The following is a 15,625-nucleotide window of genomic DNA, read 5'->3' as shown; positions in this document are numbered from 1 at the left end:
ATTCTATATTGAGTCAGGGGGTTGAATACTTCTCCAATTAAGATATATTAGGGATTTATTTTTCATATCTCTTTTTACAAATGTGAGAATTTGTTAAGAGTATTTTGTGTAGATCGTTGAAAAGAAATGACAACTAAATACATTTTAATCTCACTTTGTAACGACGGCAAAATATGGAAAAAGTCAAGGGGTGTGAATACTTTCTGAAGGCGCTGTAAATTCAGTTCTACATTGAATCCCCTCCTCCAATAGTGGCACAGTTGAAGTTCACTCTGACATCCAGAAATAGACAGACATAAACAGTAATATGATTCATCATCATATATTAGAAACCTTGCCACCTGTAGAGACACATCGTTTCAGTAGGGCGTTATGGGACTTCAGAGAAACGAAAGACCATTCCAGTATAACAGTATTGTATTTTTAAGCATGCTCTGTTTTCCAAGTAATATCATCCTATTGTAAAATAAATTAATGAATTCACTCTGGCTACGAATAATTCAAATCCTGTGTGTGTGTTTGTGGACACTTTTCAACATCAAATAGAGAGCGGAAACCCACATTTTACTTAGCAAAAAATGTTTAATCTCTCCTTGATGAGTGTTTATTTACAAGTAGTAAATCTGCAAAATAGGAAACAACAGAATATTTACACAATGAACATTAACCTGCACACTTGTGACAGTCACTTCAAGTCTGAAACTTAAAGTATCAGAATTATTGGATGTAGGAAAAAAAATATGTTGCCAGTTTGTCTATAATTGATCGATTTTGTATTTTCTTGTATCCTTTGCAGTTTTCAATTGGAAAAATTAAAGCTACTGAGTTGAGAGTTTGGCAAAAAGTAATGAAGAGGAAAATAAATGGTCAGAATCTTCTCAAACCAGGGCTTGGGAAAGGCAATAGGATGACAAGGCATGACTGGGTTGATCATTTTGGGTCAGTTTCCCAGATCAGAATTAAACGTATTCCAGCTCCAAAAATCATGCTCATTGGAGAATCTCCTTTGAAAAGGTGCTTTTTAATCCAGGAATAGACTTATTCCGGTTTCCCGGGAAACTGGCCCAATCTGTTTGGGTGTAGATGGTTCAGGAAAGATTAATGATGAGTTAACTTGAGTTGATGAGAGATGGACAATGTGAGGTCATAACAGTTCATGACAGTTCATATGTATATCGATTGACAAAACACTATAATATGGCATGAGATGGTCAACCAAACATAATGTGGGGCTAGCCACAAACGACTTCGGCAGGCTGTCGATCATATGACAGCACTATATCGGTCCTATGACAGCTTTATGTCAGGCTGTGTCAAGTTTTAGCGCCGGTTCCTCTTGATCACATTAAATGGCCATGATGCTACTAAATCGACATGCTGTACATTGTACCACTTCAGTGACACCAACACAAGCCAATCACCATACAAACAAACAAACAGGGACAGATCATGTGAAACAATGAAATCTCACGTAGGAGCCTTCTGGACTTGGGGGAAGCAAATTGATCGAAAACTCAAGCAGTCATGCAAAAACAAGCTAAAGTCCTCCTTCCCTCAAGGCCGTAACATTGAAACAACGGAACTACAACGCAGAGAGAACGTCGCAAAACAACAGAGGCAATGTCCTGAGAAATGGAGAATAAGTTGCGTCTTCATAAAAAAAACAACCAGGGCAGTGATGGGAGAAACACACATTAAAGAGTTTGGACAGGCCGAGCTGCCAGCGTGTAATGTATTTTCCGCATACATGGTTACGATGCGGATATTTCATAGGACTGCTATTAACAAATTCACTGAGCTCCGGAGCTTTGGAGACCAATCTACTTCATTAACTTGTGATCTAAGAGCACAGAAAGATAGACGCAGCAAAAGAGGGAAAGTTGTGTACTCAGGGAAAAACATGTTTTTTAAAACCCTGTAAAGCTGACTAATCATTTAAAAAAGAAATTGCAGTATGTACAGTAGTTAAAAATGTATTATGTCAAAATGTAAAGCTTACTCCCAACAAGTTAGTCAGGTACACGGTTGCTTAGAAAGAAACCCTGTTCTGTTCGAAGAAGCTAACTTTGGAATGTTGTTTTGGCCCAAGAACGCTAGTAGTGCAAGACGAGTGGTCCCTAGAAGGGTTCTGTTTGGCTCTCAAAGCAGCAGCAGTATAGCCTGGTCTCAAATCTGTTTGTGCAGTCCTCTCAACACATTGTTAACACTGTCTTGGCTATACATCATAAACTGATCTGGGACCAGGCTAGCACCCCTATGTTAACGGTCCGATATGTAGAGAAAGGTACAACAGGAATGCAGTATAGCTGTATACATCAATGTCTGCGTCCAAAATGGCACCCTATTCCCTATATAGTGCACTAGTTTTGACCACTGCCATAGTGCAATAGATGGGTATTATAGTGCCATTTGAGATGTACCAATGTGTCCTGTCTATTTAGGGGTGTTTTTTTTCTTCATTTCTGTGCAGAGGAATATTGTAAGGAACCTGGCATACAATGGAATTGCAACAGCATTTATTTCTGAGTAAAATGATAGCCCTGATGGTTTAAAAAAAAATCTGATGTTGATTATAGCATCAAGTCACTCATTCAATCGTGAAAAGACACAGATGCTTATCTGATGCAATGTTTTCCACTGATAGTGGAGATCAGAAAAGAAACCTTTAGATCGGTCAAGTAGTTAAACTTCAGATAAACCAAAGACGTGTTTATCTTCGGCGTACCGTATTACGCACAATATACATGTTCAAAAGAGACGAGAAGAACAACGAAAACAACCTAATTACAATACAATTGGCCAAAAGCTTCATTTCACTTCATCATCATGAAAAAAAACCTAAGTAAATACAATGTACAAAATCAAACAAAAATACATTAGACCACAGTTTGGTTTTCGGCAAGCAATAAAAAAAATATAAATAAAAGCATCGCACCACAAAGTCAAACTTTCAAAACTTCAAAAAAAGAAGGGAAATAGAAGAGCAAGAATAACAATTATCTGAAGAGAGAAGTATTTTAAAAAGCTTAAGCCACACATGGCATTAGGGTTTGTTTAGATGGAAACAAGTGCCAGGGGAGCTAAGGGATTACTTAGCCTTGTGTTGCTAATGAGTGGAGGGTGCCTCTTCTCCCCAGTCCCAACCCCCTGATGGGTGAGAGCTAAAGCCCCGTCTTGTCTCATATCTCTGGGTTAGGAGAGAAGGAGATTTCCGTACCGCACTACCATCACCTTGCCTATTATTTGCATAATAGCATTGGGAAGCGATGAGCGAGAGGGGCCTGGAGCTGGAAAAGGCTTTCTGTCTTTCTCCACTTTGTCATTTTAGACTGAGAGGCTTAGTAAAGCCCTACCTGACCCCATTTAGCTATTTATTTAACCCTTATTTTACCAGTTAAGTTGACTGAGAACACATTCTGAGGCTAACACTAGTGAATAGGTGGACCAAGTCTGGAACCACCAAGAGTTTGACTGTTCTTGTTGTTGGATGTTACGAGGATGAGAGAATGCCTAGGGAGGTACAGAAGAGATTAAGAGAAATACTGAAGGAGGGTGGATTTCCGGTTGTATAGGGGTGGAGATACGAGACTTGTTTAGGGGTAAAACTGTGTTTTCATCCTGTTCACAGCCCCTCAAGACGTACTGTACCCAATACGTTATTTCAGGTCACATGTCGGGTAGAGTGAATGTTCTATCACATGTGCACTCGTTGACCTATGACCCCACTCAGCATTGGTCATTTCCTGCCAAGCTCAGCCAATCAGATGTGGTGATGCTAACTGGTGGTGGGGTAGCTTATAGATGGTTATTGGTTCAAGTAGTGCAATGCTGTACATTGGTCAACCACTGTAGCACAAACTGTCAAATTCTTTAGCCCTGGAAGATACAAATTAGCCTTCAAACTAGATTTAATCTGAAGTGTCTAGGAAAAGAAGCAACGCTTGCGTGAGTCTGTGATGCTTTTCAAAAAACGAGATTGCACAACAGATCGGAAATGACAGCAAATTCTTATTTTCGCAGGACCTCTCCAGCCCAACTTTCCAATACAGAAATATGACAATATAATGAGATGCCCTTCCTATGGTGGCCCTAAGGGACAAAGTTGCTTTCTTCTTCCCTAGATATTTTAAATGTTCGTATCTTTCCATCTTTTATTACTCAGAGAATAATTTCAGTCACTAGGCATATTTATATTTAAATCATACGGTAGCATATTCCATCTAACAAAATGTCTTTTCACTTCACAACAACAACAAAAACATGGCACAGGATAACTTTTGTTTATTTTTCTTTTGCGGTTGTTTTATTCTTCTAATGTAGATTTTTTTTTGCTCGAAATATCAAATGAAAGTTTCATTGTTGATGGATTTTTTAAATTATGTTTGTCAGCTAAAAAACTGAAATGTTTTCACCCTAATCTTAATTTCTTAAAAAATGTAGTTGTATTTATATATAATATCTATATAGTCTTCCTTTGTAACTCTTCTGCAAATTGTGCAAATTCAGCAGTAACACAGGTGGCGAGAGATCAGAGTGGGCAGTTGATTACATTTATTTAAAAAAATTATACGAAAACAAAACAACAGTAATAATGTCTTTGACTCCTACAGGAATCATGTGACCCGAGGAGCCACTCTCTCATTGGCTCCGAGAAAGGCCCATGTCCAAACAACATTCCGTCCTTTTCGTGATGCCAAAACGGAGTTCCATTCCAAAACTCCCATCCTGTCTATCCGAGACACAGCTTCAGCGAAGACAAAATCCAGGAAAACCGACAGCGGAGAAACAAAACCACGACGACAACAGCTACGATAATCAAAATGCTTTCCGGTGATGTTGTCTCACGGTGTATGTTCGACGAAATGTCCAGTGCCCCGGTCTCTGACACACATACACACTTATAGACCTGCATTTACACACACATACACACACGCACAGGCCCGCCCAGTACTGCTGAATCGCCCCTGTGCAGTGTACTGCCTTCTGTCCTTTGCAGTAGCTCATCACGTGTTTTTAGGAGGGTTTGAAAACCACACTGTCTGAGTTTCATTTTCTCTGGGTGAGGAGAGGCGGAGAGGAAGATGGAGAAGAATAGGATGAGAGGAAGAGTCGTTCCTCAGCTGGCCAGGGCCATTGTGTCAATGACCTGCTCCAGCTTGCTCCTGAGTCTCTGCCTCCGCGACTGCTCATCCCTCTCCAGAGCTGACAGGATCTGAGGATGGAGAGAGAGAGGGCGAGAGAGACAGAGAGAGACCGAGAGAGACAGAGAGAAGGAAAGAGACAAAGGGGAGGGATGGAGAGAGAGAGAGAGGGCAAGAGCGAATGAGAGAGAGGAGGGGAGGGAGGGAGAAGAACAATGAGAAACCGTCACCTTAATTTGACAAAAGCAGTAGTTGAGAACAACAACGGAGCAGTTTCTCAAAGTGATATATTCCAAAAAGTAGGGTGCAATCCTTTCTAAATAAGGGCTAAATAAATAAACAAACAAAAAAACAAAATGGTGGCCACTGTCCTCACCTCGTCCTTGTACTTGACTATGTAGGAGTAGATCTCGTGCAGGGCGCTCATGCTGTTGAACTGGCTGAGGTGGAGCCGCGACTGCTCCGCCAGGTACGCACTCATATCCTGGTCACTGATGACAGGCATCCGCGAGATGTCAGAGTAGTACCTGAGAGAGACAACAGGATTAAAGTAGGGTGATTAAAGGAGAAAGAGAGCGAGAGAGGAGAGAAAGAAAGGAGAGGGAGAAGAGACAGCGAGGGAAGGGGAACAACAACAAAAAAGAAGGGATAGGAGAGAGGATCAAAAGACCAAATGATTCATCGAGGCGCTTGCCATTAACCCTGTCGACACCAGGTAGAATTCTCAAGTTTAGACCCCCCGCTGTTTATATCAAAGGTCCGGTGCAGTCAAATTCAGTTTTCTCCTGTGTTTTGTATCATATTGTACAACAGCTGATGAAAGTAACACTGTAAAAGTGTAAAAAAATATGATCAGTGTTATTGATAGGTCCTGGTCTACACAGGACCTTCTAATCAGCAGGTTTTACATGGGTGAAGTTTCTCCTTGCCGGGTGATATCACCATGCGGTAAATTGGTTAATAGACCAATAACAAAGAGCCAATAACGGCTAGTTTTCTGTTTCTCCCTACCCACCCAGACCACTCCCAGACAGTCCTAGCAATATTCTTGCTTGAGAAAGTTATTTGCTAAAGCACATAAAAAATATAAAAAATTGACCATTAAATGGAAAACTACTACAGTAAGGTAATTAATTGTTACCCAGAAATGATTTAAGAGTAAGACACTTATTGTTACAGAATACCTTATCTTGAACGGTGCAAATTACTCTTTCATACAGTATGATACATCATATGACGCATCAAAAGACTTAAAAGGAGGATAGAACCCTGTTTGAATCCAATCTTAAACAAAGTGAAATCAAGTGCCTCGTTTTCAACCTGATCCAAAAATGTCTGCCAGGTGCATAACAAAGCTACTAGCCGTACCGTTCCACCCAGTTCTTGTAGTTGGGAATGTCTTTAGCGTAGAGCAGCTTGTTGGAGGGCGAGTCTTTGCCCAGCTTGTGTTCTGAGGTGGAACAGGAGTCCATGAAGGTCTGGGCCACCACAGACAGACAGGCGTCTGTGATGCTGTTCTTGTGGATGTCAAACACAAACTGGGGGTTCTTGATCACGTTCACCCAGAACCTCAGAGGAAGACTGGAGGGGGGGGGGGGAAGGAACACATTTTAGAGGAGGCCGGTGGGACGAACTATGCAGTGGCAAGAAAAAGTATGTGAACCCTTTGGAATCACCTGGGTTTCTGCAGAAATTGGTCATCGAATTTGATCTGATCTTCATCTCAGTCACAATAATAGACAACAAAGTGTGCTTAAACTAACACCACACAAATTATTGTATTTTTCTTGTCTACATTGAATACATCATTTAAACATTCACAGTGTAGGTTGGAAAAGGTATGTGAACCCCTGGGCTAATGACCTCTCCAAAAGCTAATTGGAGTCAGGAGTCAGCTAACCTGGAGTCTAATCAATGAGACAAGATTGGAGATGTCGGTTAGAGCTGCCTTGCCCTATGAAATAAAACACTCCAAATTTCAGTTTGCTATTCACAAGAAGCATTGCCTGATGTGAACCATGCCTCGAACAAAAGAGATCTAAGAAGACCTAAGATTAAGAATTGTTGACTTGCATAAAGCTGGAAAGGGTTACAAAAGTATCTCTAAAAGCCTTGATGTTCATCAATCCACGGTAAGACAAATTGTCTGTAAATGGAGAAAGTGCAGCACTGCTGCTACTCTCCCTAGTGTGTGGAGAAAAAAAGGCACAGCACACCAACATCAAAACCTCATCCCAACTGTAAAGTATGGTGGAGGGAGCATCATGGTTTGGGGCTGCTTTGCTGCCTCAGGGCCTGGACAGCTTGCTATCATCGACAGAAAAATGAATTCCCAAGTTCATCAAGACATTTTGCAGGAGAATGTTAGGCTATCTTCCCTCCAATTGAAGCTCAACAGAAGTTGGGTGATGCAACAGGACAACGACCCAAAACACAGTAAATCAACAACAGAATGGTTTCAACAGAAGAAAATATGCCTTCTTGAGTGGCCCAGTCAGAGTCCTGACCACAACCCAATTGAGATGCTGTGGCATGACCTCAAAAGAGCAGTTCACACCAGACATCCCGAGAATATTGCTGAACTGAAACAGTTTTGTAAAGAGGGATGGCACAAAATTCCTCCTAACCGTTGTGCAGGTCTGATCCGCAACTACAGAAAACATTTGGTTGAGGTTATTGCTGTCAAAGGAGGGTCAACCAGTTATTAAATCCAAGGGTTCACATACTTTTCCCACCCTGCACTGTGAATGTTTACACGGTGTGTTCAATAAAGACATGAAAACGCATAATTGTTTGTGTGTTATTAGTTTAAGCAGACTGTGTTTGTCTATTGTTGTGACCCAGATGAAGATCAGATCAAATTTGATGACCAATTTATGCAGAAATCCAGGTATTTTCAAAGGGTTCACATACTTTTTCTTGCCACTGTAGGAGGACGTGCCCATTGTAATGGCTGGAATGGAGTAAATGGAACGGAGTCAAACATGTGTATTTGATACTGTTCCATATTCCATTCCAGCCATTACAAATAGCCCATCCTTCTATAGCTCTTCCCACCAGCCTCCTCTGTCCCCAACACTCACCCCCAAACACTGCAAGGAAAAACACTATTACTCAACTTCTCTCACACACTGTCACATATACTCTCTTAGACAACCTGCCTCACACACACTTGCTCTTCCTCCCTCTGTCTCACACACACCCAACACACATGCACAACTGCCCTGACCCACTCACCAGTTGCTCTTCCACGTGTGCCGTACGTCCGAGTCAGAAATGGAGTGTTTATCGGCCTGCTCGTCCAGGAAGTCAAACATGTACTTGATGGCGAGTGGCAGGGCGCTACCTCTGTGGGCCGTGCTGAAGATAGTCTCAAACAGGTCGTCCACAAACTTCTGCAACGTACCCTGGGGAGACGAGAAGGAAGATGGAGATGAATCACAGACCTGGGTCAAAAAAGTATTGGTTTTCTTTCAAATACTTGGAGCATTTGATTGAGGCTGCTTGGAGAGCCAGATTGGCAGGGTTTGCACTTTGGGGATTAATGCACTTTTGGGAAGAATCGAAAGTATCAGGCACTATTACAATAAGTAGAAACTACACTTGGCCAAGTCTCCTGTTGTCCTCCCACTTGCGTTAATGATTAAAAACACTCCAACCCCCATATTCCTAACCTTGCACTTTTCTACCTGAAGTAACAATGGAAATCACAAGATAATGAGAAAAGAACAGGGGGGAGAGATTGCAAGGGTGAGCAAAAACGCCTTAACGTCGTTAGCGCCTGTAAATGACTGCATGGTATTGTGGGGCATTCTGCGCCTGGTAGATGATATGCTACCAACAAGGCATGGAGGAGCAGAAAGTAACAGGCTGTCGGTTAATAGCATAACACCGCCTCTAGTGCTTAATCCTAGTGTCACTAGCACCATTCTCATTAAAACATGGGCTGGGCTGCATTCACGTTCTGGAACGATCAGATAGAAACAAGAGCCTTCTACCTGCTAGAGCATTTCCATCTGGAATGTTCGGTACGATGCACCCTTACGAACGCACCTCTGGACAGCAAACCTGGGCCCGGGTGACTTGAAGGAATGCACATTTTTGTTGTAGCCCAACACAAACCAACTCATCTGGAAGCGCTTGATTCAACCAAGGTGTGTTTTATAGCTGGGCTAGAACAAAAATATGGACACCCCATTAATCAATTCAAACACTGCCTTGAGGGTACCAATAAAATGTTCTAGGTCCTAGGAAAAAGCCCCCCCCCCCCCCCCGATTCCAGCTAACACCAAACAGCTCAATAGCCAAAGGTCAGGCTGCTAATTAAGACACAACGTAGCGTTTGGGAGCTGCACCTCCTCATGCAAAAGGTTATGAAAAATGTTAATGAGCCTCTGAGCCAGTCGCCGGGGAAACAAAGGTCAATGAGCGAGCTGGCTGCGGGAGGAAAGCGGTTCGAGCTTGGACAGTGGGTGTTGTTTTTCTTTATTGGAGGAGCGATCCTCCTTTTATAGGATAGCTGTAGGCAAAGTCATTAATATTCATCAGTTACATCGGGTGATTGGTTGAGCCTTCTTGGGTGTGAACCGTCACACAGACGCGCTGCAGAGCTGTCTGTTTAGCTGCTCGCCGGCATTAGCAGTAAGCACCGAACGACTTGGGAAACCCAGCCTCAGCTTAATTAACTGTGAAATGAATAAAAGCTTCACCAGCTAGCTACCAATATATTGTAGTTTCACTGCCTGATCATTCATAAAACTTGTCTACTAGTTGTTATTTTTACCTTTCCACAAACTGTCTATTGCTTGAGCAAGTTGACCAAAATGTATCAAAGAATAAGATGAATAGTTGGCTAGATAGGGTATAACATGGGTAACCGGGATCCCGGTACATTGATTTAAACCGGTGTTGAGCCAAGGGCCTCTATATAGCCTAGGCTATTTTCCTATCATCCCAATCCCACTGAAACCAGAAATTCGTATAAAAATTCCTAACTTTAATCTATAATCGATAGGTTGCATTATCAAAGCACGTCTCGCCTATGCATGTCAAAATACCGCCATAAAATGTCCCCCGCTTCTCTGCGCTGTCTCGTATTGCTGCCCATATGAGAGCTTCGGTAGAGAATGTGTGCTCAAGAAACGGTATGAGAGTAGATATGGATATTTTTTAACAAAGTTGGTCTCCACCTTGATATTTAAACAATTTCCACTCTTCATCTCTCCATTATTCATGAGCTGATCTGCTATCTGTATAATCATCAACGTGATTTAGCCAAATAGTAGATATTCTGTCATTCGTTGGAGGTTATCTAGCAAGCTTAGCAACTTTGGTCATTTGACTTTCGTTTGACTGCCATTACAAAGTTTGTATGATTCGACAACGCTAATACCTACTCGGGGTGCGCTCTGTGCGTCCTGAGCACGCTCTGTGTCGAGCCTACTACTGAAATGCACTGAATTAATTCAGGAACATGATAACGCTCTGAATTTATGAATGGCCTGTTTAGCAATTCACAACAATGTCATTGGCGACCAAAGTTATTCTGTCATTACTAAATATCAGTTTCACTTGCTGTAAAATCTTTATATAGTGAGTGGTGCAGCCAAGACGGCAATGTGGCACATCGACAATCTTATTTTGAGGAAACCCTGAGTAACCCTATCTTGGTTTTAAAATGCTTTCAAATGGGCAATTCTGATTAAGGTATTTCCCGGGACAAATATGAATAATTCCCGGTATAGAAACTCGGTAGATTTTCAGAAAATGTTTAATCCCTAGTGTGACTCAGCATGCTAGCTAGCTACATTTCAGTCAGTAGCCATCTTTCTAAATATGGTGGATAAACTAGCTATGAGTTGAACATATTTGACTGAAAATGAGCGGGTAGCCAGTTGTTATTGCCCATGGTGGAATCATAGCTAACCAGCTGGCTCCTGAACCCTATGTGACATGTCTATGTGCCCATGAGCTCCAGAGCCTAGACGCAGTGTAGCTATCGTCAGCCATTTTTTTATAAGAAAACGTGGCTTATAAAGGGCTTGCTAACAAGCCCTTTTCGGCGACAATGTCATTGGGGTGCAGGAATATTAGTCATTAAAGTTCGTGGTTACAACTAGTTTTAGATCCGAGGGGAGAGAAATTGTCTGCCATTGTTTTGTGTTTTGTCACACACCCAAGAAGGCTCAACCAATCACCCTGCCTGCATACCTGTCAGCCTGTGTGTGTGTGAGCTCTGCAATGCTGTAGAGAGGAAAAGTGTCTAACTTTGTTTTACCTTGGTGGCGAGCAGGCGGGTCAGGTAGATCTCAGAGACCATCTTGCTGCCGCGATCTCCCTCGCGCTGGTCCGAGTGGTCGTGGTTCTTGACCAGGTGCCACAGCTTGGTGCCACTTTCCAGGTCGGGCGTGATCATGGGGGTGCGGGAGCGCAGGCTGTCTGGACTACTGGCCGTCCTCAACATACTCTCTGGACGGGAAGATGGGGTAGAGGGGACATGGTTCGGATTCAGATGAATGCATTATGTGACATGTGATAGAGATAGGATATGAGAGGAAGAGAGGGGGGAGGGGGTAGTCTCTAGTCACTTACATCACGCTCAAACCTTACTGTCAAGACTTAGCAAGCATGCATCATTTCTATTGATATTTCTCATGTTTAGCAGTGCTTTCTGAATCATATTCACAGAAAAGCACTTAGCATTTTTTTGTACTAGTTGGTGTTTTGACCAATCATATCTGCTCTGAAAAAGACCTGAAAATATCTGATGTGATTGGTCAAACAAACAGTGGATAAAAAAAGATCAGAATTGGGCTGCCTGTCTAAATGCAAACACACACCGTATCTGCTGAGGGACTTGGTGAAGGTGGAGGAGTTGGAGATGTTGTAGGCAGAGTTCTGCTTGGGCACTAGGGCGATCACAGAGCCATCCGTCACCTGATTGGGAATATAGGGAACGTCAAAACAGTTAGAGATATACACTCACCGGCCAGTTCACAAAAATGGATCGCTTTTACAGACAGTGAGTCACGTGGCCATGGCTTGCTATATAAATCAGGCAGACAGGCGTCCAGCTACTGTAAAAGATAACGCTAGAATGGGCAAAATGAGTGACCTAAGCGACTTCGAGCGTGGTAGGATCGTCGGTGCCAGGCACGCTGGATCCAGTATCTCAGAAACGGCCGCCCTCAAGGGCTTTCCACGCACAACAGTGTCTAGGGTTTGCAGAGAATGGTAAGACAAACAAAAAACATCCAGTCAGCAGCAGTCTTGTGGGCGAAAATTGCTTGTTGATGAGAGAGCAACGCAGAACGAGAGTGGTGTGCAGAACGACATCTTGGAACGCACAACTCGTCGATCCTTGTCACAGATGGGCTATTGCAGCAGACGGCAATACCGGGTTCCACTCCTACCAGCTAAAAACAAGAAGAAGTGGGTCGAGTGGGCATGCGATCACAAACACTGGACAACTGAGGAGTGGAAAAACATCCCATGGTCCGACGAATCCCGGTTCCTGTTGCGCATGCTGATGGCAGGGTCAGGATTTGGCGTAAGCATAGATGAGACCATAGATCCATCCTGCCTGGTGTCAACGGTACAGGCTGGTGGGGGAGGTATACCGCCATCCAATCTGCAGCAACTGCATGATGCCATTGCGTCAGCATGGACCAACATCCCTGTGGAAATGTTCAGACTTGTAGAATTCATGCCCCAAAGAATTCAGGCTGTTCTGGAGGCAAAGGGGGGTCCGGCCCGGTATAAGATGGGTGTACCTAATAAGCTGTCCGGGTATACATGTATTGGCACTGTACAAACAAGTAGTGACCACTCAGAACACTTTGCACATGACATACGGTCAGAAAATACTGATACACATTTCTGGTGACTGGAGTCATTGACTCCAGTACACTGTAAAGCACTTTGGGAGGTACTTTTCCCTCCTGAGATTGGTTGGTTCCTCGTGGTAAAAGGCATGTTCAGGAAGGAACCATAACCCCGCCATCTGGGAGGGGCGGACACTGCGGTCATGAGTGGGTGTATGATAACAACAAAGGGACTATGGTGGTCTGCTTGAAACATGCTGGTATTACAGACTCGGTCAGGTACAGGTTGAAAATGTCAGTGAAGACACTTGCCAGTTGGTCAGCACATGCTCGGAGTACACGTCCAGGTAATCGGTCTGAATGTTGACCTGTTTAATTAGGGATAGGCGTCCCGTTAACAGGACAGTTGTAAATCATGCAGTGCGTTATGTCAAGATCGCAGATTTTAAAGAAACAACAAATGTCGGTTCATATAAGTGTCTTATATTGGCTGAAAATAATTAAATTCTTGTTGATATAACTACACTGTCCAATTTACAGTAGCTATTACTGTGAAAAAAATGGCATGCTATTGTTTGAGGAGAGCTCCTAACAACAAAACCCTTTTCTCAACGCAATAAATTCACCTCTGAAGGTGAAATCTGTACTTACATTCTGATATCTTGCTCTAATTTATCATCCAAAGGGTCCCAGAGATAACATGAAGTGTTGTTTTGTTAGATAAAATCCTTTTTCATATCCTTAAAAGTTCCATATAGCGCGCACGATCAATTTTGTATTTCCACTCGTTCAATTTGCAAAGAAAGGAATCTGTGAAAGTCTCACCCTAAATGTTGTTCGAACGAGTCAAATCACGTTTGTATCTATTCCTCAGAGATCCTAGAAGGACTTCACTATTTCATTAGGGGTGTAGTATATCCTTTAGGACACCATATTTGGTCAGAGAGTGATGCCTTCATGGCCATCACTTGAACGACTATCTTTGTCAAATAAGCACATATCGGGTTCAAACAAAGCTAGCTAGATAGCCAATGAGCTGGGCTTTATGGGAGTATCCGGAAACCCCGTCTCGGTAGCAAAATGTAGGCGCTAACCTTTTGCGAAAGCATGCCTTTTCCGTTTGGACAACGTATAAGTATATTCAGAGTTATGAAGTTATGAAAACTGGTTGTTTTGCAAATCTTGAACTTATAATATGGCTACTAATACTTGGAAAGCTAAATAAAAGTCCAAGTATACAGATTTGACAATATTCTTGCAGAAAAATGGAATATGAATGCAAATGTCTCCTTCACAATTTCCCCAAATGTACCTGGCGACTTCACCCTAAAAGTCTTCTTGTTCACTCATTTTTCAAGTTATCCATTTGCACATATACTGCTGCCATTTTGTGGACACTATCGGAATTACAACAAGAGTGATGGCTATAACTATGACCTTTCTCTTGCATTTCAAAGATGGTGGTAGAAAAAGACCGGTTGTTTTTTTCTTTGCATTTTCTTCTACCAGATCAATTGTGTTATATTCTCCTACATTCAATTCAGATTTCACAAAATTCAAAGTGTTTCCTTTCAAATGGTACTAATAATATGCATATCCTTGCTTCAGGGCCTGAGCTACAGGCAGTTAGATTTGGGTATGTCATTTAGGTGAACGTTGAAAAAAAAGGGGGCTATCCCTACATCGGCTATGGCGAGCGTGATCACAGTCGTCCGGAACAGCTGGTGCTCTCATGCATGATTCAGTATTTCTTGCCTTGAAACGCGCATAGAAGTAATTTAGCTTGTCTGGTAGGCTTGTGTCACTGGGCAGCTCGAAGATGGGCTTCCCTTTGTAGTCTGTAATAGTTTGCAAGCCCTGCCACATCCGATGAGCGTCAGAGCCGGTGTAGGAGGATTCAATCTTAGTCCTGCAATTACGTTTGCCCGTTTGATGGTTCGTCGGAGGGCATAGCGGGATTTCTTATAAATGTCCGGGTTTGAGACCAGCTCCTTGAAAGCGGCAGCTCTACACTTTAGCTCAGTGCGGATGTTGCCTGTAATCCATGGCTTCTGGTTGAGGTATGTACAGTTGAGGCCGGAAGTTTACATACACCTTAGCCAAATACATTTAAACTCAGTTTTCACAATTCCTGACATTTAATCCTAGTAGAAATTCCCTGACTTAGGTCAGTTAGGATCATCACTTTATTTTACGAATGTGAAATGTCAGAATAATAATAGAGAGAATGATTTATTTCAGCTTGTATTTCTTTCATCACATTCCCAGTGGGTCAGAAGTTTACATACACTCAATTAGTATTTGGTAGCATTGCCTTTAAATTGTTTAACTTGGGTCAAACGTTTCGAGTAGCCGTCCACAAGCTTCCCACAATAAGTTGGTGAATTTTGGCCCATTCCTCCTGACAAGAGCTGGTGTAACTGAGTCAGGTTTGTAGGCCTCCTTGCTCACACAGGCTTTTTCAGTTCTGCCCACACATTTTCTGTAGAATTAAGGTCAGGGCTTTGTGATGGCCACTCCAAAACCTTGACTTTGTTGTCCTTAAGCCATTTTGCCACAACTTTCGACGTATGGTTGGGGTCATTGTCCATTTGGAAGACCCATTTGCGACCAAGCTTAAACTTCCTGACTGATGTCTTGAGATGTTGCTTCAATATATCC

At 42.5% G+C, this 15,625-nt stretch overlaps 1 protein-coding gene across 4 annotated transcripts in view; it reads right to left on the bottom strand.

Moving 5' to 3' along the window:
• Positions 1-562: 562 nt before the first annotated feature.
• LOC106565213 (plexin-A1) overlaps positions 563-15,625 on the bottom strand; it is a 259,984-nt gene continuing 244,921 nt past the window's right edge. For all 4 annotated transcript variants that reach the window (XM_014132076.2, XM_014132080.2, XM_014132077.2 and 1 more), the window contains exons 27-32: positions 11,981-12,077; positions 11,419-11,609; positions 8,379-8,548; positions 6,510-6,722; positions 5,518-5,668; positions 563-5,212 (exon numbers count right to left, since the gene is read on the bottom strand). In XM_014132076.2, coding sequence (XP_013987551.1) covers positions 5,117-5,212; positions 5,518-5,668; positions 6,510-6,722; positions 8,379-8,548; positions 11,419-11,609; positions 11,981-12,077 — 918 coding nt within the window. In that variant the 3' untranslated portion in view covers positions 563-5,116. The remainder of the gene's footprint in view (positions 5,213-5,517; positions 5,669-6,509; positions 6,723-8,378; positions 8,549-11,418; positions 11,610-11,980; positions 12,078-15,625) is intronic.

This window comes from Salmo salar, chromosome ssa12, assembly GCF_905237065.1.
Source record: "Salmo salar chromosome ssa12, Ssal_v3.1, whole genome shotgun sequence".
Taxonomy (NCBI): domain Eukaryota; kingdom Metazoa; phylum Chordata; class Actinopteri; order Salmoniformes; family Salmonidae; genus Salmo; species Salmo salar.
The sequence above is the reverse complement of the archived record's forward strand: the minus strand, read 5'-3'. Positions and strand labels throughout refer to the sequence as shown.